The sequence below is a fragment of the Mixophyes fleayi genome, chromosome 8, assembly GCF_038048845.1.
Source record: "Mixophyes fleayi isolate aMixFle1 chromosome 8, aMixFle1.hap1, whole genome shotgun sequence".
Classification (NCBI taxonomy): domain Eukaryota; kingdom Metazoa; phylum Chordata; class Amphibia; order Anura; family Limnodynastidae; genus Mixophyes; species Mixophyes fleayi.
Window position 1 is genome coordinate 37721522 of NC_134409.1, and position 25708 is coordinate 37747229.

At 38.1% G+C, this 25708-nt stretch overlaps 1 protein-coding gene across 1 annotated transcript in view; it reads left to right on the forward strand.

Annotated features, from left to right (window-relative positions):
- Nucleotides 1–24052, forward strand: part of GLMN (glomulin, FKBP associated protein) — a 32410-nt gene extending 8358 nt beyond the window's left edge. Inside the window, exons 5-20 of the mRNA XM_075182380.1 lie at nt 3918–4037; nt 6709–6817; nt 7205–7451; nt 9000–9102; nt 11920–12107; nt 15577–15630; nt 16757–16787; nt 16874–16963; nt 18933–18974; nt 19067–19140; nt 21126–21210; nt 22078–22187; nt 22539–22602; nt 23382–23505; nt 23667–23749; nt 23867–24052. Coding sequence (XP_075038481.1) covers nt 3918–4037; nt 6709–6817; nt 7205–7451; nt 9000–9102; nt 11920–12107; nt 15577–15630; nt 16757–16787; nt 16874–16963; nt 18933–18974; nt 19067–19140; nt 21126–21210; nt 22078–22187; nt 22539–22602; nt 23382–23505; nt 23667–23749; nt 23867–23992 — 1650 coding nt within the window. The 3' untranslated portion in view covers nt 23993–24052. The remainder of the gene's footprint in view (nt 1–3917; nt 4038–6708; nt 6818–7204; nt 7452–8999; nt 9103–11919; nt 12108–15576; nt 15631–16756; nt 16788–16873; nt 16964–18932; nt 18975–19066; nt 19141–21125; nt 21211–22077; nt 22188–22538; nt 22603–23381; nt 23506–23666; nt 23750–23866) is intronic.
- The last annotated feature ends 1656 nt before the right edge of the window (nt 24053–25708 follow it).

The following is a 25708-nucleotide window of genomic DNA, read 5'->3' on the forward strand; positions in this document are numbered from 1 at the left end:
TCATGGCTGGAGAATCCGATTATCTGTTTAGATCTGTTATTTTCGCTACTGTGGAGTGTGTGAGGTGAAAACAGCCACATCTTTTATTTCAGCACTTTTAGAGTCAAATGTGGTAAACAGAGACCAATTTGATACTGTACACTGTTTCAACAAATATAGCGTATCTGGTCAGTGCTGTAACCTACAGATTAAAGGACAGTTCACACAAACTTGTTTTCTTGCTGACTGTGGACTCTTGTGTTGGCAGTTTCTGATTTAAATGCAGAATCTGGGCTTCAAGATGGGCAACTTTCAACGTTGGGCAGCAGTTTACTCCCCTGAGCCAATGGTGCAGCTAAAGGTCCCTGGTGCAAAGTATACGTCAGCCCCCCTCCCCTCACATAACCCATTACTAATAACACCCTGCCACACACATCACACTTACTTTACCCATGTTCCATGTGCACTGGCCGCCTTTCTTTAGGAGCTCTCTGGCAACTGTCTCTTTTCACGTCTCTCGTTTTGCCTGTGCTCCCTTATGTCTTTCTGTCCCTGTCATAGCTGATCTGAGTCCCTATAGAATATAGCAGTCGTGGGTGGGCTCCAAGGGCACTTGGACCTGGTAGTTGTTGTTGGCGCTGCTACCTCTATTGCTGTGCCACTTCTGAAACATCCGTTCCAGAAGGGTATATGTGCTGTGGGTGACGTTCACCAGCCTAGAACCCAATGCCTACAGTATGACCGCCTGGAGATACTTACACTAACATTGTACAGCTGAGTCTTCATTTAATAACAAAGAACTTTAAGTATTAGTGTATTATATATTAAATTTAATATGCTAAGGGGATTTATTTATTTTTATTAATATGGATTCAGGCATGGTCTGAGTTTTTTTATTTTTTTTTAATTTATATTTGTGTAAAAATACTTCTGAAATGCTGATACATTATGGAAGTAAGATAAACCAGGACAGTGTGAGGAGGACTAGAATGGGTGGGTGAATGCACTCCTTTAAATGGAAACCTTTCAAGAGAATCCATTTTTTTTTGCATTTGTGGTTACATTGTAGCTGTTTGATATGTATTATGTTACTTTTGTCCATTATATATTTTCGTCCTACTTTGTTCTTGGGAAAAAGATAGATTTTAGGTTTCTATATGGTTGGCTATCTTGCATCATAAGAAAGATATTCTCTGATAACACGGCTGTTCAGGAGGGTAAATGCTGGGCAGAATTGTTTTGGAAAGAAGTATATTTAAAACTAAATACACATTTCCCCGTGGTTGGACTTGTGGTCAGTTCCATGTGTTATATGACTGACAGGGAGCTGAGCTACACTGACAGCAGGAGCACATGTACAATGCTGGGGCTGGGCTGGGTAATGCCTGGCAGGTCAGAACGTGGCCCTGGGCTCCTTCCTCCATGCCAGCACAATTGCGAGGGCAGCATGGATCAATAGGTCAAGGAATGGCGCAGGCTTTTTTGTGAGTTTCCTTCCACAGTCCAAAAACATACTGGCAGAATGGACCCTAGTTTGTGTATACGTGGTAGGGAGTTTAGATTGTAAGCTCCAGTGGAACAGGTACTGATGTGAATGATTACTTATCCCTTGTATAGCCCTGTGTAATATGATTGGTGCTACATAAAAAAAACAGAACATCAATAGGCAATTAGTTTAACAGGGAAAACCCATTAAGATTGAATTCCATGGCTATGAAGTGTTACAATGCCGTCTTCATGGTAATGTAACTCTGGATAAGTCCACAAAGTTATATCATTTCTGAAATGTATGTGTTACATGTGACAGTGATCACTTTCTCTTGAACTGCGTAGAAATGTAGTTTTAGTTGGACACCTCACTGTGCCTCTGCTTCTAGATGTAATGGCTTCAGTAATCTTGGCACTATCCATTAGACGCTTTGTATCAGAAGCATATGGGCGGCAGGCCCACAGGAAGTCATCTACATTGGCCATTTGTTGCTATTGGACATTGATGAGCTTATCATGTACAGATTATCCCTGTGTGTATAGTCCTGTAAGTCTGCCATTGTTGCATATCTTGGTTATGTTGCTCAGCACCATTTATTACAGCATTATGATTTTTAATAAGGTCTTGACATTTACCTTCCTGTCTGTCAGCTCCTTATCTTCAGTTCTGATTTTGTTGTAGTAAAGTAGTTTTACTATATCATATTTAACATCTGTTTGAAACGCTTTGAAAAGAGGATTGAGAATGCGGCTAAATCCCTAATTGCCGCTCACTGGATGTCCATCTCCCCACCGTCACTGTCCACCAACATACATAGCATATGGTCAACATAACGCATGGTAAGGGTCACGGACACACTGCACATTACACCTTCAAAGTTCCAAACCACGTGGACACCATGGACGGGCTTTTATGCAGCCGAACCTCCTTTGTCCACTGTATGACAGCTGAAGGTTTCTAATGAACTCTCCTTAAACACCCCTCAGTGACTTTCTCATCCCCCACCATTCCTAAACCCTGTCTTGCCCTTCCTCAACCCATTTGTGTTTTCATTTCAATGAATATCGGGTTAGCTTCTTAATGTTACTCATTTAAAGTAGTACTTTGTTTTGAGTTGTTTAGAGATTACTTTTTACATTCTTTCGAAAAAAGATTTGTAAATGATTGACTATAATATTTAATATATGCTCCTGCAGCCACTGGGTACCCTATATTTTGCTATTGATTAAGATCTTACAGTATATCTGTTGGATGTATTGAGCACAACTGTTCCATCTAAGGCGAACGGATAGTCATCACAGTGATAGCAAGCCGTAATGGTCGCACAAGCCTGAGAATGCCATTACATCTTGTGAAAATTGGAGTTAACGCTTGTTCTTAAAGTGGGCCTGTCATGCAGTTTTGAAAGCTCTAGAGTCTACAATGTAAGTAAAAGCCTAATTGCAATTTAAGCACACATACTATATTGTATAATATAGGCTATAAATCTGTGCCCTTTCCTTTCTGTCTTCTACTTACTCCAGTAATGATGTAGGTAGTATTTAAATTTAGTTTTTTGGAGTAAACTAAAGATCCTATTGCACCACTCTCATGTGATCACTCACAGCCAACCAGGAACCTGTCTCGACGCAGAAATAGTTCCTTGAATTTAATAATGTTGAGGAAAATTTCTCATTAGCAGGCTAAAGGGAGATTCAATTTGGAGCGATGTGCCGCAGGAATCTCCGCTCATTTTCCTGTACAAAAAGCAAAGATTTCAGGCCGGACTATTCTGGAGGTGCATCACTCCGGAATGGATCTTCCCCTAAGCATGGCTGTTCTTACTTGTTAATGAATATACAAAACTGATCAGGGCATTTTTAGAATATTAAAATGTATAAGGAGTGGCTTGGTATAAACTTCCTCAGGTTAAGAGGTACTTTGAATACATCTCATAGTTTAGTGGGTACATGTTTAAAAAAAATGTATGGAAACTGTGGTGTAAGTGGGGACTGAGACTTCCTCTTTAATCAGTACAGAATATAATTATCTAACATGGCCATAATCTGCCCATAAAAGTATATTTTAATATACATGCATCTTTGTATTTTTTTAATTTTTTTTATTCTAAATTTATGTTTATGTTATGAACATTATACTTAGTTGAAAAAAATTAATGAAACATGGATCCAGAGCAAATAAATCCTGATAAATGTCTGATATAAAGCAGTATAGTGGTTGAGACACAGTTAGATTCAGGAATGTTTTTAAGTATGGTTTTATGACAAAATATAATGTAGACATTGTTATTAATAATAAAAAATATTTTGTAATATTGTTAAATAAAATAATATTCCACACAGAATATCTAGGGGACATCCGCATAGCAAGAACAGAAATGTACATTCCAGACAAAATTATTAGATAATAATAATCACAAGTTCATATTTTTGCACTTCTATCACCTCAGGTCCTCATCAGAAATGCTGGATGGAATCTTATTGGACCAGTCACAAAGTGCGTTCAGAGTTGTGCATCCGGGAGTGAGAGAGAGAAAACCTGCTTAGAAATAATTAACAGCTTGATACAGGTGACTGATATGTGTTTGTTAGTTGGCAAAGACCTGTGGTATTAAAATATTGTTATTTTAGAACATGTAACATAAAATCCCTATTCTTATTCATCCAATTGGGGGACACTGAGACCATGTGGTTTAGAGGCTCCAATTAGGATACTGGCATTTATAAAAAAAACAAACAAACAATGTACAGGACAGGGTGCATTTCTGAGCCCTGGGTAGCATGGTATCTCCTTATCGGTTGGAGGGCTTCAGTATCTTGACTTGTATATGGTTTTCTACAAATCTTGGACTCAACCTGAACAGAAGTTTCAGTTTACATGCATATTTTACCTTTTAGCTCTGGGGAATACAGGTAGTGGGAACATGCACACTGTGGGGAGACTCCTAGAGAGTGGTGGTCTATTACTACAACTCTTCCGATCCCAAGTTCTGCAGCACTTTAGGATAGTAAGAATAGGCAAATCAATACTATCATAATTCTATATTATGTAGAGTCTGCGTCAGCTGGGGTCGGTCAGGCTGTGTAAATGTGGTCTGAGCTAATTTTGGAGGGTTGCAATCCATTAACTAGCACCTTGGTTTGGCACATCCAAGAGGCGTGAACATCAAAGAGGCCAGGCTTCTCATCTGTGCCATAGAGTTGGGGCAGTGTTTAACACTCTATTTCAGGGGTGGGAAGAAGTCCACAAGAGTTCAGTCTCGCAACTCTCCCGCAGTGGTGTACATTAATCATCAGGGAGAACTCTCTAGCAATGTAGGGGCTACCAGGGTCCGGCATGGTTCACTACTATATGCCGGCAGTGTTCATAGCAGAGGTGAAATCAGGGAGGCTGATTTTCTCCGTAGGTTCATTCTGCATCTGGGAGAATGGGCTTCAACCAGGACTTTTTGGGCAGATGGGTTTAGCTGGACATAGACAGTAAGTTGTCTGAGTTGATCCACTAGATGGAACGATTGGATCAAGGACCAGAGATCTGCAGGAGTTTATTGTAGACGCTATATCGGTCCCATGTGATCTTTATCTGAATGGTCTAGTGGTTCCTTAAAGAAGGGCCCAGGTGTTGTTTGTGGCACCAGAGTGGTCCTAACAGTTGTGGTACATGGACATTCTCAGGATGTAGGGGGTCCATCGCAGCGTCTCCCCCTATGGAAGGCTCTGCATACCATGGGACCATCTTGCTATCAGGAATTGGCACAGCTGACTTTGACCAACTTAGGATGGTTCGTCTCCTACTGTTCTAAAGGATGGCCTGGATCACGGTTGACACTGAGCTTGCTTAAGGTTCAGGTCTCTGTTTTCTTTCAGAAGGGGTTAGTGCTCTTATGAAAGTGCAGATCTTCTTACATGGGGAGATGCATTACAGACCACCCTTCAGTTCCTTCTTTTGGTCATTGGGACTAGACATTACAACATGGCTCATTTTGAAACACTGGACTCAGAGGAAGAGGGATCTTTTCTCTTACAGGATGTTGTTCAAGGCAATAGATATTCAGAAGAACATTACAGTGGTTCTAAAGAGTTTGGACGGCATCTGATCTGGTTATAGTTAGATGGATCGCTTTGCTGTTTTGTCACACTTGTTCTGTAGTGGGGAAACCTCATGGAGGCTCAGCATATAAGATTGCTAGACGCTGCATGGGCAGTGCGATACGGTGCTTCGGATGAGCAGCTGTGTCGGGCAGACACATGGTATTTGGTTCAGTTGTTTACAGGATTTTCAGATCAATCTTTTTTGTGCCTAAAGACTCCAGTTTACTTGAAGGTGCCTCTTCCCTGTGAGCATTCCCACCCGGAGGGGCAGCTTTGGAATGAGAAAACTATATTTTTATACTTTAAACCCATTTCTCTGAATCTGTTGGAGAACACCGCGCTCCTATCCTTCTATGCTCTAGTTCTCCTGTTGAATTTTTTTGGGAGGGTTGTTGCTTCTCTTTCTTAGTTTCGTTCTCTCGGGTTTTGTCCTGTGGGACTTGGTGAGTTGCCAACAGGAAGGGGATTAGAAAAGGGCATCTTTGGGTTTTTTTTTGTGCCAGTGTCCTAAAAGAGTCACTCTACCCCACGGTCTCAGCGTCCTCCCAATGGATTCAGTGAAAAGGATTTAAGTATAAAAATCATGTCCCCCCATATCTCTTTCTGAATGGCACCCTAAAACACCACCACTGCCGTTACCTACCCTGGTGAATACGTCCACTTGTCTCTCTTTAACTGAATATTCTTTATGTAGTAAGTAGCCATGAAAGCCTTGAATAAGCTTCAACTTTGTTAATATAGCTGCTCTCCTGGGTCAAAAATGGCATTTATAGTGGTCAATTGTATACAAGGGACAGCACGTTATTGAATGTATCAAGCAGTTTCAGGGAGGGTTAATGGTAGGCGTAGAAAGAGATTCCAACAGATGCTTGTCGGAGAATGGAAGCATCATTTTCAGGATAAAAGGGTGAAGATGGGATTTTTTATTTCCTTTTTGGGGCCATGAATGTTCCAGTACATCTTACGTACCTGATCATTTTATGACCAAAAAATGTGGTATGATTTAAGGCTTTATGTGTTTATTTTTAATGCTGAGAAATGAAGTATGAGAAAGTTGCTAGAGAAATAGTGAGCCTCTCACTGTACTGTACTGTACTGTGTAATGTAATTTGCAATGTATAATGTAAGCTTGTCTCTCTTAATGTACAGTTGTGTAACCCGAAGGAGATCGTGTTGGGTTTACTTGAGCAGATTGATGAAGCAGCTGGAGATCACTTATCTCGTATTATCTTGTTTCTACTTCAACCTCTGCAAACCGGTAAAATCTGAGTTTAATATTTTTCTTCAAAATTTCCTGTGGTCATAAAAACTGTATAATATCTTTTTTCTTTTTTTTTTTTTTTTTTTTTTTTCTTCAGCGATGGTTTTTATTTTGATTTTACAATTAAAATGGTACAGAAAACAAAAATAAAATGGGGAACATATGAGGAGGGGGGTGCTGGGGGGAGCGAGTTCATCTCAACACAATTCTGACCCTGCTCAGGGCAGTTACTGCCTTGTGCCAATACATGTAATAGCACAGTTTGAATTCCACTGTATTTTGTTTTCTTGTATCACTTTCTGCTTCCAGTTGAGTGGTGGTCTGGGTTTGAAATGGAACAGTAGACTTGATTCACACAACGAAATGTCTGTTCATGTCTTCTAGTTCTCCTGAAACTCGGAAACAAGAAGTCCTACTCCGTTGGCCTGTCTCTGTCCACAATCCATTCTCAGATCTCAAGTCTGCCGGTGCCATACACCACGGAACAGATGCAGGAGGACAGGCACTCTCTGTGTCGGTGCTGTCTTGCTCTGATAAAGTTTGCTCAGCCTTTCATTGATATTGTGTCCCACACCACAGATCTCTCCAAGGAACCAGATATACAGGAGATGCGGAAAGAACTGTTGACATTGTAAGTATGGATTTAGTTCATAATAAAAATAAAATAGCGTTAACCGATAAATAAATGGGTGCAGGCGAAAAGAGAGTTCCTGGGAAGAAAAGAAGGCTGGTAACACATCCGGTTTCCTGGATTTAATAAATTAGATGATCTAAATCAGAGATGTACTTGAAGAGAAAGAGAAATAGTGTCTAAAGGGCACTCTTTTATTCCACTATGTAATTATTGTATAACATTTTGAACTTTATTGAAATAAACATTAAAAAAACACTATTAAGCAAAATATTTAAATATTGAATTGGATCAATGTTTTTACCAGATTAAGAAACAGTTAAAAGGTAGTAATCTACCCTGTTGTCTTGCTGTTAGATTCTGGGTATTAGTAGTAGTATGCTGAATAATATGTTAGTATGTAGGTCTCTGTTTTTGTCTGTAAGTGTGTATGTTGTATATTTCCTCTTTAATCTAGGTTAGTACTTATTATACTAATACAGTTGTGAATTTCACTACATACTTTATAGCTCCGAGGTAGTCGTTATAAGTTTATTAGCAGTGTATTCGGTTATGATGCTGGATATTGGTGAACTAGTTACCGCTATTTAGTAGGTAAATATAGCTGAATTGAAGCTAAGGGGCATATTCAATCCAGCCATATTTACCTACTAAATAGCGGTAACTAGTTCACCAATATCCAGCATCATAACCGAGGCTGCTTCTTATTGGGTTTTATATGTATCTAAAGCAGCAAAAGATATTTTATCTGTATATTGCTATTCTATAACAGTTGGTGCTGCCTAGCGGGTTGGTGACCAAAGTAAGACTATTACACTGCTTGTCTCCATCCTCAACTTGACAACTCAGTCCACTCAGATTAAAACTGATCTGTCAGTGTGGAAAACCCAGTAAGCCATTGTCATCCCCTCCATGATCAAGTATGTACAGTTATTATACTATTATAATATTATTATTATTACTATTATTATTGAATGCCTGGAACAAGCTTTCTTCACCCAAGTACTCATAAAAAGAGTAAACACCAAAACGTGCACAGGGGTACGGTTTAAGGCCCTCTTCAAAAGAGGATATCCCCGACACCCCCACCCCAAGCCAAAAGGCCCCTTAGGGGAGCAAGGGTCTTCAGACCCCCTTCACAGCAAGGCTAGACGGGGGCCCTTTTTTCCTTGGCTTCTGCTGAAGCTTCCCCCATTAAACCACATCTTCTGAGGGAGCCCTCAGAGGGTTCAGGGAAGTGGGAGCCACTAGGACCACACCATCTCCCCTAGATTGTGGAGGATGGGACCCATAAGGGCTGCTGCAGCACCTCAAATCTGTGAAGATAAAAACCTAAAAATAAGTGACCGGATATGTACTATTTGGCAACACACCTGAGCCGATTAGCCAAATTGCTTACAGATTGAGCTATTCAGAGAAGGATCTGAAGCCTGATTGCTCAGTATGTGGCAAGGTTATGGCTGTTACAAGCATGCAGCCTTGATAATTATTATAACAATACGTTTCTGGCCTGTTATTCTGACATTTTGCCTATTCTTTCATCTTAAGTTGTTATAGTTGCTTGAAGTTCCCCCTGCTCTGCGCACAACTAAACTTGTTACCAGAAGACGCAGATGATAATCATTTTCATGTGTTTGCTAAAGAGATTATGGTAAGTGCAAGGAGCATCTACCTGTTTGTTGCTTGTATGATTTCCCCTTTTAAACATGCATTTATTTGGTATGAAAACAATGAAGAAGTTAATCATTTTTGATCCACACACAAAGAGCCTTATGAATATTTACCATGTTTCTGTGCTTGATTTATGAACTTCTTAACTTATTCTGTCAGAATATACGACATAAACATTTGCTGGACTGGAAAAGTGTGTTACATTTACTAATCTAAAAAATAACATACATATACTTCAATAAAGCCAGTCATCCATGGGGAAAAAGTTAATTAAATTGGTTGAATGCTTGATTGGCAAATTGTATGATGAGCTTGTACAGTGGCAGAACGAGGTCTTATTATCAATTTGTAATGCAATGAACTGTTATAGTGGAAAGAACACATTTAAATATGTTATACTCTCTGATCCTCATCTAGAGTTGGGAGAAAAGCAAAAAATATTTGCAGTTTGGTAAAACCATGTTGCACGGCAAGAGGGGGATAGAGATCTTAAAAATAGGGCAGCACAGTGACCTAGTGATTAGCACCTCTGCCTCACAGCACTGTGGTCATGAGTTCAATTCCCGCCCATGGCCTTATCTGTGTAGAGTTTGTGTGTTATCCCCGTGTTTGCGTGGGTTACCTCCCATAATCCAAAAACAAACTAGTATGTTAATTGGCTACTATCAAATTGACTCTAGTCTGTATGTGTGTGTGTATGTTAGAGAAGTTAGACTGTAAGCTCCAATGGGGCAGGGACTGATGTGAGTGAGTTCTCTGTACAGCGCTGCGGAATTAGTGGCGCTATATAAATAAATAAATAAATGATGATTATGATAAAACTTGACACTGAAGTTCCAGTGCCTTAGTGCCTGAGTCATTAAGGTACGTATACTGAGCACATCCTGAATTTGTTTTAAACTGCTTGTAAATCAGCTCTGCGTACTCCCGAAGTCAATAAGGAACGGATCTAAAGATACGTGTGGTATAGACTACAGGTGTAGGTTTACTCTGCTCTACTAGACTAAACACTACGGGATACGTACAATACCTATGTGGAATATAAAATCTCAATAGATACCCCAGGAAAAACATTTTTAAGCAATTAATGTTACCTGTCAATAATATAGTAATTTATGATTATCAATTTTAAGAAAAGTGTTTTTTTTTATGGTTATTTATTTTTTATTTATTTACTTAAATTTAATTTATTAGGCTGTCCTTAATGTCTACTGTACATAAAATACTTGCTCTTGATTGCAAACATGTTTTCGCATACATACTCCGCGTCAGCACTAGTATTCAGAACTTAAACTAGCCCCCCCAGTTGGAACAAGAGATACAGCAAAAAGCACCCGGTTTCCTCCCACATTCCAAAAACATACTGGTAGGTTAATTGGCTGCTATCAAAATTGACCCTCGTATCTCTGTGTGTATGTTAGGGAATTTAGATTGTAAGCTCCAATGGGGCAGGGACTGATGTGAATGAGTTCTCTGTACAGCGCTGCGGAATTAGTTGCGCTATATAAATAAATGATGATGATGTGCAGACAGACTTTGATTTGGAAGGGAAGCACTAGCTCTAAATTGTAGTGTAAAAATAAAACTACCCTGTTTTCTACATGCGAAACCAGCCAGTATGTTCACTGCATGCAAAAATAAATAAATGCATTAGCACTCCCTGCAATGCAATGTGGTTTGTCCATACTTGCCAACTTTTTCAAACTTCAGCCCATGTGACGGAGTAGGCGGGGGCGTGACCATAGCAATTGCATTGTTAAGCTCCGCCTCCTTTACATGCTCCGGAAATTTCAGGAGAGTAGGGAAAGAGAAGTAAGTAGGGGGTTGTCCAGAAGTAAATGTTCACCTTTTTTTTTTTTTTTTGTTCCTTTTGGCATTGACAAAACAAAAAATTGCAGAAACTCTATTTATATATTTGTATAAATAAGCTTGCAGTTTCCATTTATGTTGCTCCAGAGAGGACTGCAGGGTGTATTTAAATAAGATATAAAATAAAGTGTAATTGGGAATAACATACCTACATCAGTGTGATGTTAAATACTTTCGTGTCAAAAAAGACAAAAGTATTATAGGAGTGATACCTTTAGTGGCTAACCAAAAAAATATTATTATATTTGCTAACTTTCGGAGCACAGAGGCCCCTTCATCAGGCAAGTTTACAAATGAATGACTGACTGAAAAAAGGGCACAACATTTAAGAGCTGTTACATCAAGAAATTTGTAGGGGGGGAAGATACATCATTAAGATGAGCTAAAGTAATAAAAAGGAGGTTTTCGTTATGGATGGAAGAGTAAAAGTCTTACGAGTTCAGAGGTCTGCACTCTGCTGTGGGGTGTGAAGTGTGTCCATGTAGTGGGTCATAAATCCAGGTGTTAGATTGAGTCCTTTAGTCAATGAGTGGAATGTTCTTATCAGCTTGAATTCCAATATTTTTCTCTCCCTGTCAGATTTAAAAGTCCTAATACTGAAAGTTCTTTTTAAAAATGTCATACTGTGTCTGTATAACACATCTAGCCTGATGAAGGGGCCTTTGTGCTCTGAAAGTTAGCAAATATAATAACCATTTTTTTTTGGGCTAGCCAATAAAGGTATCCCTTCTACAATACTTTTGCCACAAAAGTATTTAACATCACACAGATTTATCTGGCTAACACGGTACTGCAATAATAGAAAAAAAAAAATCCCTAAATCATGTATATCTGGCCATCACCTATTGGGAAAAGAAGTTGATCCGATCATAAAATATCCTTTACATAAACCATACATTGCTAAATAACGTGAATCTTTACTTTGCAGGGCTTTCTCTTGGCACTGGGAGAACCACTACCCAAGGCTTTCTTTCAGCCCGGTAACGCGGCCCAGAGGCTGGAGACTAACGATTCTGTGCCTGAAAAAGAGACCTGCACCGCTGAGTCAGTGGCGTGTCTCTCGTACCTCCTGTTTGTTCACCATATTGGAATGGACAGCTTCCCATTTGTGTTTGGGTGAGAAAATCTATTTATTTATTTTACAATAAACATTATTTTCAGCTTCTTTTATTTTTTTAAGGTCCTATTCACATTTCCTTTTCCTTCTCATCCCATTTTCTTTCTTCATCATCAGCTACTTGTATAGCACAGCTAATACTGCAGCGCTGTACAGAGAACTCACATCAGTCCCTGCCACATTGGAGCAGTCTAAATCCCCTAACACACACACACACACTGTCTTGCAGCAAACATATCACAGCACGTTTATGGATTAATAAACAATGTTGGACATTGGTATCTTTATAGATCTTCTAAAAAATAACTTTTCAGTTCAGTGTTGTTTTATAAAGTGATGTATTAATTTTAATATTATTAGCAAGCCCATGTTTGCCAGATGACCATGAAAATAAATGTGACTAGATGTAGACCCCTTGAACAAAATATCTACTATATAAATGCCTAGTGGCGTGTGTGGGGAAAAAAAAAAAAGCCAAGCTGCAGCGCCACCTGCTGGGCGGAGTTATACACTGACCTATATATTTCTTGAAGGAGAAGTGACAGTTGGGAGTGGTTGGTGGTTGCCGGGGGTGACAGTGGGGAGTTTTTAACACCTTAAGTAGCTTGATGAAAGATGTGGCGATGAAGATGAAGGATGAGGTGATAGAGAAAAATTATGAGGTGGTGACATGTGGACAAAACCATGTTAAAAAAGGGCGCTTGGGTTGGGAAGTAACACTCTTTCCCCTGAGGAGGCCTGGGCTAGGCCCGAATGCATGACAAGAACCTTTTTAACACCTTAAGTAGCTTGATTTGACTAGAATGCATGAGTATCATGCACGGGTTAACTTGTATTGAATATTTAGACTAAAACATTTTTATCCATGTAGTGAGGGTACATGAAATCTAATCTAATTTGTAACTGAGAACAATCATATAACCATATAAATATTCATGCTGGAAATTTACTGCTGTCAGTTTGAAGATTTTTTTTAAATTAACTGGCTTGCATGTACTTCTGCACCTGAATTATAGTCTTGAAAATTAAAGCAGCAGTCTCAAATAGAAGATTTATTTATTTATATTCTTTAAATTGCAGGTTTAAGTACATTTTTTAAGCATTCTCATTTTTCTTAGCTATTCGACTGCAAATCATTTTCTCCTTTTCAAAAGCTCTCTGGTTGGCAAACAGAAATGTCTGCCACACAGTCTGTTACACAGGTACAGACTCAAAGTTCTCAGCATGATATGTGGTAGCACAGTTGGGAGAAGGCGAATGTCACAGTGCAGACAGAGCTCAGGAGCGATCCAAAGTCTCTCTGCTCACTACATCATGTGACTGTGGTTGCTATGGTAGTCCAGAATCATAAATCATTAATGGCAGCCTGAAGAAAAAAAACAATGGTTAATACCAACGTTATTCATATAGCCTGTCTCCGTGGCATATGGCGTAGACTGAACATTGAGGGTACAGGATGCCAGAGATAAGTACAGTACTGTACATGGTAATAAGAGCATACAATAGGCCAATAAACTGATAATACTTTACTTTGCTGTGATTTAATGTATGGGATTCCTAATACAGACACATAGTGCGCACACAAGACTTAATAGGATTGTCCTCAAATGTTGGAGCGAAAGGGATTTTCAGTAAGGAAACTGTAGAAGACCGGATTTGTGAGTCAGCAATATATAAGGAATTTGTTTAGAATATTAATTCCCAAACTTCTGTTATCTACACTGATTCCCTCTTTGGTAATCAATAAAATAATGGATAAATCTGTATTTACAGTTTACCCTAGAGTAATACTGATATGTGATGTCTCAGAGATCACGATGGTTATATAAGTCTGTGTTTTACAATGCTCCTTTTTCCTTGCTACTTGAGATTAATACCACACTACTAACTACAGATTTGTGCGGCATGCAGATTTTGTATTGAACGTCTTTCCTGGAACTCAAATCAATATCGTCACGTATGAGCCTAATGGCATAATAAACCAGTTACAATTAATGTTTGCTGTCAGTTCCTTATTTCATTTAAACATTTTACATTAGTAGTTCTTACATTATGGTATTAATGTAATCTCTAGGCAGAATCAGCCATTAGAGGAAACTAGTGTGAGGTGGGATAAAACCATAAACAGCAGATGGTCTTCAAATCTTCAAAAGGTTCCGTGGGCTTCTTCTATGAACTCTGATCTTTAGTTCTTTCCATAGATTTTCAATTGGATTCAAGACAGGTGATTGGCTGGGCCATTCTAGCAGCTTTATTTTCTTTTTCTGAAACCAATTGAGAGTGTTCTTGATTGTGTGTTTGGGATCATTGTCTTGCTGAAATGTCCACCCTCATTTCATCTTCAGCATCCTGGTAGATGGCAGCAGATTTTTATCAAGAATGTCTCGGTACATTTTTACAGTCATGCTTCAATCATATGCAGTATGTCAGTACCGTGTGCAGAAAAACAGCCCCACACTATGATGTTCCCATCTCCAAACTTCACTGTTGGTGTGGTGTTTTTGGGGTGATGTGCAGTGCCATTTCTCCTCCAAACATGGGGTGTATTATGGCATCCAAAGAGTTACATTTTGCTCTCATCTGACCACACTATATTCTCCCAGTATTTCACAGGCTTGTCCAAATGTTGTGCAGCAAACTTTAAACGAGCTTCAAGATAATTTTTCTTCAGCAAAGGAGTCTTGCGTGGTGAGCGTACATACAGGCCATGGTGGTTGTGTGCATTACTTATTGTTTTCTTTGCAACAATTGTACCTGCTAATTTCAGGTCTTTCTGAAGCTCTCCACAAGTGGTCCTTGGTTATTGGACAACTCTTCTGATATTTTTTTCACTCCTCTGTCAGAAATCTTGCAAGGTGCACCTGGTCGTTGCCGGTTTATGGTGAAATGATGTTCTTTCCACTTCCGGATTATGGCCCCAACAACAGTGCTCACTGGAACTTTCAGCAGTTTAGAGATCCTTCTGTAACCAATGCCATCAGTATGATTTGCAAATATAATCGTGAGATGTTTGTTGTGTGAAACCTTCATAATGTGACACCTTTTTATAGGCCATCAGTTGTGACTGAACCAGCTGGCAGGATTACTTTCTAATTACTGATAGATTTCAGCTGGTGTCTTGGCTTTCCATGCCTTTTTGCACCTCCCTTTCTTTATGTGTTCAATATTTTTCCCCTGTGTCATTTCACATTATTACACAAAACTTAAATTATGGGCATCTATGGTTTGATATCTTTGCATGTGTGGATTACAAGGGTTGTTGCTGACATTTGGTGTAAATTTCATTACAATAGCCACATTAAATATATATATTTACTTAGAAAAATGTTGATGTGTTCAATACTTATTTCACCTGCTGTATCTACTGTACTGTGCTCTTTGTAAAATACTACCAACTAGAGATTCTGAAATAATAGATAAAAAATAAAGAAAAAATAAATAACACAATGTATTTTTTATTTTTCATAGACCATCATTTCTGGTTAAGTCTAACATGGAACATGTTGTTGTGTTATTAAAAAGGTAAGTAAAAGTTAACCAGTCACCTAGACATCAAAAACAGGACAGCGCCTTTAGAATTTTTTTTTTGTTGTTGGTCACCTGGACACAGTGATTGTGGGCTCGACTAATATTCATGTAAGTGCATATTCACAATTCACTAGGAGCCAGTGACATCGCAAGGCAGCTAATAACAACAAATGGCTGCTTCAACTCTGTGCAAATACAGCTAAATCGACATACAATTTTGGCATACTTACATTGTCCACTTCACCGTTTTTTAAAATTATGATTCCATTGTTAGATATGCATTGGATTGTAGTTGAATTCTGTTGTGTATTATTTTATCTGCATGTGAAGATAAAGTACAGATAAAGATGAAGTAAAGTTACTTTGTGACCTTTCTTTAATTAGACTAATTGAACCATGTTTGATAAATCTTTCCTCCAAAACAATAATTATATGAGGAACATAACAACATTAGGTAAAAAAAAAGTGTAAAATTAATTTAAAAAATGAAACAAATACTATTGTTTTTTTCTTGTACTATTGTACTTCAAATAAATAATTCATATATGGCATCTAAAAATTAAATATACTCCTGAATTGATTCAACTATATTTCTGGGATTTATCTTGTTGCTGAAATGAGTATCAGGGCATTATGTTTTATAAGTCAATGTCCTTATCCCGATCTGCTTGGTGTAACATTTCTGCTAATACTTTGGATTTATGCCAGCATGTGAGCAATGTAGAGTACTTATTCACAGGCTCTAGCGGAGTGTGAATGGTAGCAGTGATAATAGGAAGTACATTTGTTGAAGCTGAAGAAATGTCTTATGCATTATATCTTGTGCATTTGCATTACCATCCATTAAACTCTTTAGGGGCATCTGGGATTGGATTATTTGTCACAGTTCTGTTAATGGTGTTTAGCAATGGAACACTTTCTGACACTCTCAAAAGGGAAAGATCAATATATGCAGATTGGCTTGAATATTGCACAAATTTTATACAACATGAACAAAATGTGGTCCTTTCATATATCCTTCCAAACCACAGTTGTGTTATTTGTTGTGTTATGTCACTCAGCAATAATAATGCTATTTTGATTTGAGATTTTTTTACTCACATTTGACTATCACTTTCAGGACTGAAGAATCAATATTGTCCAAAGGGCTGGTAAGTTCACATAAACCTTGGAATAGTTACTTAGTTGATTGACAGATTCACAATTTACATATAATCTGCCACTGTCTTTTTTTCAGGAGTTATTGGAACACAGTTTATTAAGAGTGGATAATGAGAGTCTTCATGAGGACTTACTAGATATTCGAGCAGTCAGCCAGGTTCTGCAGGTGAGTAGACTCTTATAATATCATCATCAGCTATTTATATAGCGCCACTAATTCCGCAGTACTGCAAAGAGAACTCACTCGCATCAGTCCCTGCCCCATTGGAGCTTACAATCTAAATCCCCTAACATATACACACAAACAGAGAGAAACTAGGATCAATTTGATAGGAGCCAATTAACCTACCAGTATGTTTTTGGAGTGTGGGAGGAAACCGGAGCACTCGGAGGAAACCCACGCAAACACAGGGAAGAACATACAAACTCCACACAGATAAGGCCATGGTCGGGAATCGAACTTGTGAGGCAGAAGAACTAACCACTACGCCACTGTGTTGCCCATATAATAATGTATATTAATAGTAACAGAACTAGTCTATTACTAACTTCTAGTTTGTTCCTATCCAAATTAATAATTGCTTTGGACATTTTTATTTTTTTTTGCCCTTCTGCGTTTCTCCCTGTTATAGTGCCACCCACCTCAGGCTGGTTTGTCTAGTGCTGGTTGTATGAAAATCGGGGGGACGCCACGCAAAATTTTTTCCCGATTTTCACGCAAACAGCAGTAGGCTGGCAGCACTATGGTTAATTACTTTTTAACTCTATTGACAGGGCAGTATAACAGTGATGTGTTTCGTAAACACGCTGCTAGGATGCAGCGTGTTGTATGTAGCAATTTTTAAAGCCAAGGAGAGTTTGTTTAATTGCAGCTTCATACATTTGAGACTTGTATAGCTAGAGTGGCAAACAGTCGGGAGTTTGATCTCTATCAATTTTGGAAATAGCGATTTTGACAGAAACACAACTCTGGCGATTTTACATGAAAACTCAGCTTCCTACATCAGCGCGTTTCAACTCTCCCAAGAAAATCGCTGGATTTGCAAGATCACATCTTGATACATTTACCCCTAGGTCATCATAAATTGGACAGGCCAATCCAAACATATTTTTAACAACTATATAAGCCTATTTTAACTAATATACTCTGGCATGTGACATGTACCATCAGCTGTGGAAACTATACACTGGCTCCCGTAGCTTACATGATTCAATTTAAATTCCTCATCCTCCCCTACAAAGCCCTAGGACAATTCTCCCACCAGGCATAGTTCACATTGGACATTACCCTCATTCTTTGGCTGGGTACACACTACAGGTTTTTCACCCGATTATCGGGCCAATCACACGATAAACGTCCGTTCGGCCCTATGTCGCATTAGTGTGTACGCTTCCAACGATAAACGATTATCGCTCCAACGCATATTGTATCGTTTCATTTTATAAACTGATTAAAAATCTCGGTCAACGATGGAACAATGTCGTTCCAATTCTGCAGTGTGTATGCACTCCCGATCAGCAGTGTAGGCAGATCTCTCTAGAATGTGCAGAGTCACAATCTTTTCAGCTGATGGTTATGAGAGATGAAAAGCACAGATCTGAAGGTAAATCTTGTAAAACTTGTATATTGTGTACACAGGAATCAGTATGCTAATCGGGACTTTGTCATTGGTAAAATCGTTTACGATTACTCCTCAGGAGAATTTTCTGTAGTGTGTACCCCAGCCTTACTTTCTGACCCATAAATAACTTGATATGGATTACCAAGTTATCTGTGTGTCATCTCTTAACTAGTACATGATCTTTGCATTATTAGGTTTAGTTTAATAATATATTATGGTAAGTTTTCTGTCTGTGTATTGTATACTAACACTAATTTTATGTATGGTGCTGTGGACCCTTTGTGGCGTCTCTATAAATAAAAGCTAATTGTAAACCATGCCATGTGAGCTAATTATTAAGATGCAATATTCATTCATGCTTATTCATAGATTATTGTCTCTTGATTTATACATATGTTTACACACATTTCTATACTTAATTGATAATAATGGGCTAGTATTGTTAATCTTGTATCTGCAGATAGTGGCTTTACATTAATGCTTTGTCTCTTTCATCCGTTTCTCTACCTGTAGGATTTAGTGAGGGTGATGACCCTTTGTCCTATTGAACATCTGGTAAGTCAGACATTATAAAACCATTGACATGACCTTGCGATAAGAATATGGTCTCACTATCTTACTGGTGAATCTCTGGACCTTTGTTGTAGAGAAAGAAGAGTCTGACAATGCTGCAGTTAGTGATTGACAAGTTTTGTGTGGAAGGAAAATACAAGTTATTCAGGTGAGAATATGGACTGGTCTTGAAATTAAGACTATACACAAACCTTTGTCCCGTGTAATTTATAAGAGAAGAAACCTACATGGTCCAAGAGTAATGTCATCAATTTGCTCAGCAAAATCTCTGTGAGATCAGTTTTTAGTACTGCATCCCAGGTAATTCTAAGCATGCTCCTGAACAGAGATTTTATAATATAGCAGCTTGTGTATAAATGGGAACATCATGTTGGCACAGTTTGTAGTGGTACAGGACAATAGATGGTAGCAGGCAGGTACCCCAGCAAGACATAAAGTATCTTGGTGTATATAGTCTTGTTGCTTGATCTTGTGATATCAATGGACAGACCACAATGTGTAACAGGTCCAGGTCACCAGCCACTTTGTATCCAAATCTTACATCAGTCTGTGTTCATTTAGGACAGCCCTTAGAAGTATGAAAGATCAGCACAGTACGATCAGAAAACAGAACATAGTCTCTGAGCCGCTGGCCATATTTCTTTGTTTTGGATGACTTATACACACCCCCATATATAAATATACTACTGTGTATATATACATTTATATTCATATTTACAGTCTTCTTTAGAGCTTGTACCCCTGTAAAAATTAGTCTTGTAAAATGTACTACAAAAAAAAGCATACTTACCTGTGTATGTTTAGTTGCACATATCTCAAGGTACGCCCCATTCAATACACTAGTATTTCTGCATGTACAAATGTATATACTTACACCCACCGATAGTGTAGAGATGCAGCTCGACAGTGTTAGTAGTCAATGTGAAAGTTGCATTTTCCACATATGAATGAAATCAATAAATAACAAAAAGATCCATCTGTTTACCGCTTTATAAAAGCAACGGGAATGTTCTTTTCTACAGAAGTAGGAATGGAAATTACAAATAAGTAATCCAAATAGAGATCTGCAACTTGATATAATATAGCATCAATGCTAATAAATATTATATAGGCTGGAGGGACAAATAGTCTATTAGGATCAGCTAGCGTATCTAGGGTTAGTCCAAGTCTCATTAGGTGGCATTCCCAGGGCCTGTGAGTTACGTGAACGTAAGTGGATACATTGGAGAATGGCAGCAGAGGAAAGGTAAATACATGTCTAGAGTCTCCTCTCTAACTGGCTGAACAGGTTGCCTTCTGACACAGACAAACTTTTTATTTTATATTTTAACAATTATATTTAATGTAGAGTTTATTTCAGGCATTTTATATATGATAGTTCTATAATCATGGTTCATGCCAGACAACAGCCCGGCCATTGTTTTTTGGGTTTTTTTTCCAATCATTTTTTTTAAACCTGTCTATCAGTATGCCTGCTACACATCATGCTTTACCGCACCATGCAGGCTTTCCATAGCCTATGACGTATTTGTGGTGCAGAGGGTCTTCGGGGTCCTGGAAAGTCAATTACTACCTATGATAGCACATTAAAACTAATGGTTGTTTTTGTTTTGTTCTTTGTTTTTTTTAAGTTGACTTTATAGTGTGTACCCAGGCTAAGTAGTGTTTTCAGACAGTTATCGGGCCAGTTAAGCCCGATATCTCATTAGTGTGTACACTTAACGACGAACGATAGTCGTTCCAAAGCACCAACCACCGTTTGATTTGATTGTTCAGCAGAACTATAGATCTTGGTTAGCTATGGAACGACGCCCTTCTAATCCTGCAGTGTGTATGCTCTCACGATCAGTATCTCTATACAGTTTGCAGAGTCATGATCGTTTCAGACAGTGTTATGACCGTTAAAGAGCACAGATCTGAGGGTAAATCTTATAAAACATGTATTGTGTGTGTGTGCATGAATCGGCAAGCTGATCAGGACTTTTTTTTCCCCATTTGTTAGTAAAATCATTGTAGATAACACATTAGTCGGATATTCTGTAGTGTGTACTGTGCCGTAACCATCACCCTCTGCAAACTCTTTCTCCCTTGGATTTAGCGGATACACATTTTAATGTGTGTGTCTCTTTTCAGGTGTGTGATGAAGACCAGCAATCATGCGGGTGTGCAAGGTTACATCATACACAACATTAAGAATCAGATAGACTTGGCAATAAAGGTGAGACAATAATGAATCATACTGATCTACTCTCTAGGATGCATTTTAATCATATACTTACAGTAAGTTATATAACTTAAACATTTTTTTTTTTTTTTTTAATACACACAAGATTTTTCATAAAAGTCTTCAAATCTGCCTGTTTTGATCTCTACTCTAATGTATACTAACTGTTATATATGTAAGAGGGATATTTGGATTGGTTTGGATTATAAAGAGAGCCACATTTCTTGCAAATCTAAGTGCTCATAGATGGATACTTCAGCTAACTCTGCTCAATTGTCGTCATTATTATCATATATTTAATAAACACTAACATATTCTGAAGAATTGTTCAGAGGGAAGATAGAACAATCATACTTTGGTTACAATGCAGGAATGCAAAGCAATTAGAAACAATGGAAGCCTTTAATAGACACACATGTACTTGTTTTGAGCAGTGGAACATAGCATTATAATGTGCTGTTACAGAGAACATTCCACTATATCAGAGAGACCGGAGAGCTGTATATGAAAACCAATCTGCTGACCCATAAACTTGTCTCCATGCTGTGTGATGGGCAGTGCTATAATCCCCATCTTGTTAAGTGTTCTTAAAAAAAAAAAAATTAACCCTAGTGGGTGTAGGGTCATGAGCCCCTATAAAGCTGATTTTCACCTTTGAAGGGGCCAGGTGTTTCTGCAGTAGCTCCCAATACCTTTGATTATTGCATCTGAGTATTCATTACAGGTCTTCTACCAGGAAGTCCCTCTAATTTTACTTTTGATCCTGCCAAATACCGCTGCCAAAGTATATTGTTTTCAAGTGTGATGTTAAATTGGCGACATCTAAAAATGAAATATTTTCTGTGGCTTTTCTATTGTTAGACAAACTCCCAAAACAAGTGGTTCTTAGGATCTCGACTAAATCCACTTCTACACTTGGCGCTTTCACTCCCAGAGGGAGCAGAAACTGATCTACTACAGACCTCTGATAGGTGAGAATCCACTCACAGTCACGACTTCATAAGATCAGGGAATGTTATCCAAATAGTCTTTTATTAGTAATATGTCCATCATTTCAATCGATGTGTATACAATAGATTTTTAAGCACGACAAGCTTCGGTAATACCTTTCAGCTACTTACATATTGCATTCTCGTTCTGTGTGCATGTTATGTAAACTGTAATCCACCGCACAATCCTAGTTTTACTGTTCAGAAAACCAATGCTGCTGGCCTCACTTAGCATCAAATTTCATAGTTAGGTCTTTATTTCTAAATTTATTTATAATAAAAAAAAAGTTTCTATTTTTCCAATATATACATGTGTAATTATTTTCTCTCCAGAATAATGGCTTCTCTAAACCTTCTGAGGTACCTAATTATCAAAGATAATGAAATTGAAAATGAAGTAAGTATTATTTTACTTTTTTCTTGTGTTTCAGGCATTCCTATAATTTTGGTGGCCCATTCATTTTTCTTATAAACATTTTATTGATTTAATGATAGGCATATAGAAAATAATGATATTCCACAGCAATGCATATAAAAATTCTACAGCCTAGGACATCAAGCTTAAACTACAATTGCCCACAACATTATATATTCCTGAGTGTAGATTAAGAAAATGAAAATAAGAAAACAACTGAAGTAGAAGAAGAATGGTTTCATAGAATTGTATTTTGAATTGAATTTTTACATTGAAGCTAGCTACACACACATACTGTGTATATATAACCAGTCTTATCATTCATCATCTACGTATTCACTTATAGGGGCATGTGTATTCAAGAAAAGACCAGAGTTAGATCCAATATCATTAAAAGTTGCACATTCTGCCCTACCAATATACATTGATTGCCATATGCGTCTGTGTATGTCCAACACTGTGATCCCTTGGTACTGTGCAAGTATATATTAGTAATAAAAAAAAATCCTTTTTCAAGTATTGTTTTTTCTATTAAAGCAGTTCCCAACATAAATAATTTTAATTGGGCAAACTCATTGTTGCATGCTTGAGTAGAGTTGCCCTTTAAGCGTGGTAAGGAATCTAGTATACATTAAATATAGACACTTCCCCTTTAAACGTAGGATAAATAGGTTTGTGAAAATTAAACAATATAGGATTGGTGTGGTAGTGGGTTGACTAATGGGAGTTTCCTCCATATATTTTGTCTTCATTTTGGGCAGACAGGAGTATGGACAGAGCTCTCTAAAATTGAACAGGATTTTCTGAAGCCTCTACACACAGGACTAAATATGTCCAGAGCCCATTATGAAGCAGAAATCCGAAGCACTAATGAGAAAAAGAAAGGTGAGAAATGAGTCATAATATCACTATATGTCTGTTTTATCACCTTTCTAAAATCAGAACTGTGTGGTATCTGTGTTAGCTGTTTCCATGTGTTGCACAGGATAAATCATCACCCCTGACAGTATGGCTTACATATTTAATATGCACATTTTACTTTACAGGATCCCAGTCCGAGAAACCAGTTTGTTGTGTAAAAGCTGGGGGAAATAAGCTACCTGACATGACCCCTAAAATGCAGCTTCAGGTATGTTGGGTTTGTTTTGCTGCAGTAGTGAGTGATCAGTGTGTTCTAGATTCCTCCACAGCCTGTGTAATGCTACTGTGCTTATCTAAACAACATTAACTCTCTTTGACATTTTAGGTTCTACAGTCAGCTCTTTTCACATTCGATTTAATGGAAAGTGTCCTCGCCAGAGTCGAAGAGCTCATTGAAGTGAAACTAAAATCTGCACCAGAGGAGAAAATTGGGTCATGTAAAGATGTTTAGCTTTTCTGTTTGGTATTTATGACTAAGTTTTAAGTAATAAATAATTTACCAAATATATTATTTGAACCTGTTCATTCATGGAATTTGTTCAAGTGTCTGTAATCATTTTACACTAAACATGTTTTGATAAATAAGGTTGGCCACGCTGGGATTTCATTTATTCAGGAGACTTTAGATTGCCAGATGCTAAGGTAGTGTGGAGTCCACGTTGCGTTCTGCCTTGTGAACTGAGCAGGCTGTGATGCTTCCCAGTCAAATTCCTCTGCATGCATGTGGTAGTATTCTGGGGTGATCTAATCTGTGAAAGGACTAAACTTAAAACACAAGTTATCCTGTAAAAAGAGTTGCTAATCTTTATACCATATTTCATTGATTTTAAGAAGCCATCGACTGTAAGACGCACTAATTTCAGTACCACTAACAGAAAACAAGCTTTGATTATATAGAATTGCGATCATTTCTCCAATGACGAACATTTACCTCACTAATGTCAAAATGTTGTCTTTCAGCTCTATTTCCAGGTTCTTCAGCATACACAATAACTTTTAATTTCAATACGGCTTTGTAGTGCAATCTTTTTAACTACATTTTGATGTGCGATAAGGGATCAAAATGAACTATATACAGCTCCGCTATAATGAAATAACTGTGGCTCCAGCCTTGCAAAGAGTGTCACTTTATTCAACAATGGAATACCGAGAGCGGGGTGGAGCGACAATGGTCAAACTCAGAGATGGGTTTCCACCTGTTATTCCAAGACGCACCCCGGTTTAAGAGATCTTAATATGGGGATAAAATGTATCTTCGAATCAAAAAAGACTGTATTTATGTATATAAAAGTTTTGAGAACCTAGAATTAAAAGAGAAGATATATAAGAAAATTTTGATTGTGGTGGAGATATTTTTTCCTTTCTACATGAGACTTTGGGGGGGAATTCAGTTAGCTGCAAGGTGTCTTGAGAACAGTCTGCGCAGACACATCACATCAATGTTTTTTATCAATTCTCTTTTCCCTCGTGTCCCATAGAGGTGAGAGGAGAAAAGGAACTGAGATTTGTTACCATATTTGTCAGCAATGTGCACAGCTGGACCTTGAGGCGATTTCCGGAGGCACCACGTGGCTAATTTAATTCCCACTTTGTGTCCTTCACTAAATTTTTAAGACAATTACAGTAGGCTTCATTCTGAAATGACAACTAATAACAGAGTATTACATAGGTTGTATTCAGATGTTGAGCAAATGTAAATACAATTTCAAACATTTCAAGATACTGTATATTTTACAGATACATTTGTGGATATGATTGATAACGCACTAGAATTCACAATGACCCAAGGAGTCATAATAAAATAATACCCTGACTGTATCAGCTATAGTTCGTGTTACTTTGTTACGTACACTGTAGGGGAGTGGTGGGAAACTGGTGATCAGAAAGTTTACATAAGTTTTGACTCTGGTAATCTGACCAGCAGGTTAAGGTCATTCATAGTTTGAGTATTGGGGTAGTCTGGTCACCAGTCAAAAAATATCAAGAAACATCAGATATTTACAGACCAACCTGTGGTTCCACCGTGGTGGACACATGGTTGAGGAACATCTGGTAGTGTGCTTGATAACATTAGTAGGTTGGTCTTGGCTTCTAAACATATTTTAATACGGGCTGCTCAGCCTGCTAATCTTGCTTTCAATAAGGTAGTCTTGGGTTGCAGCAACCA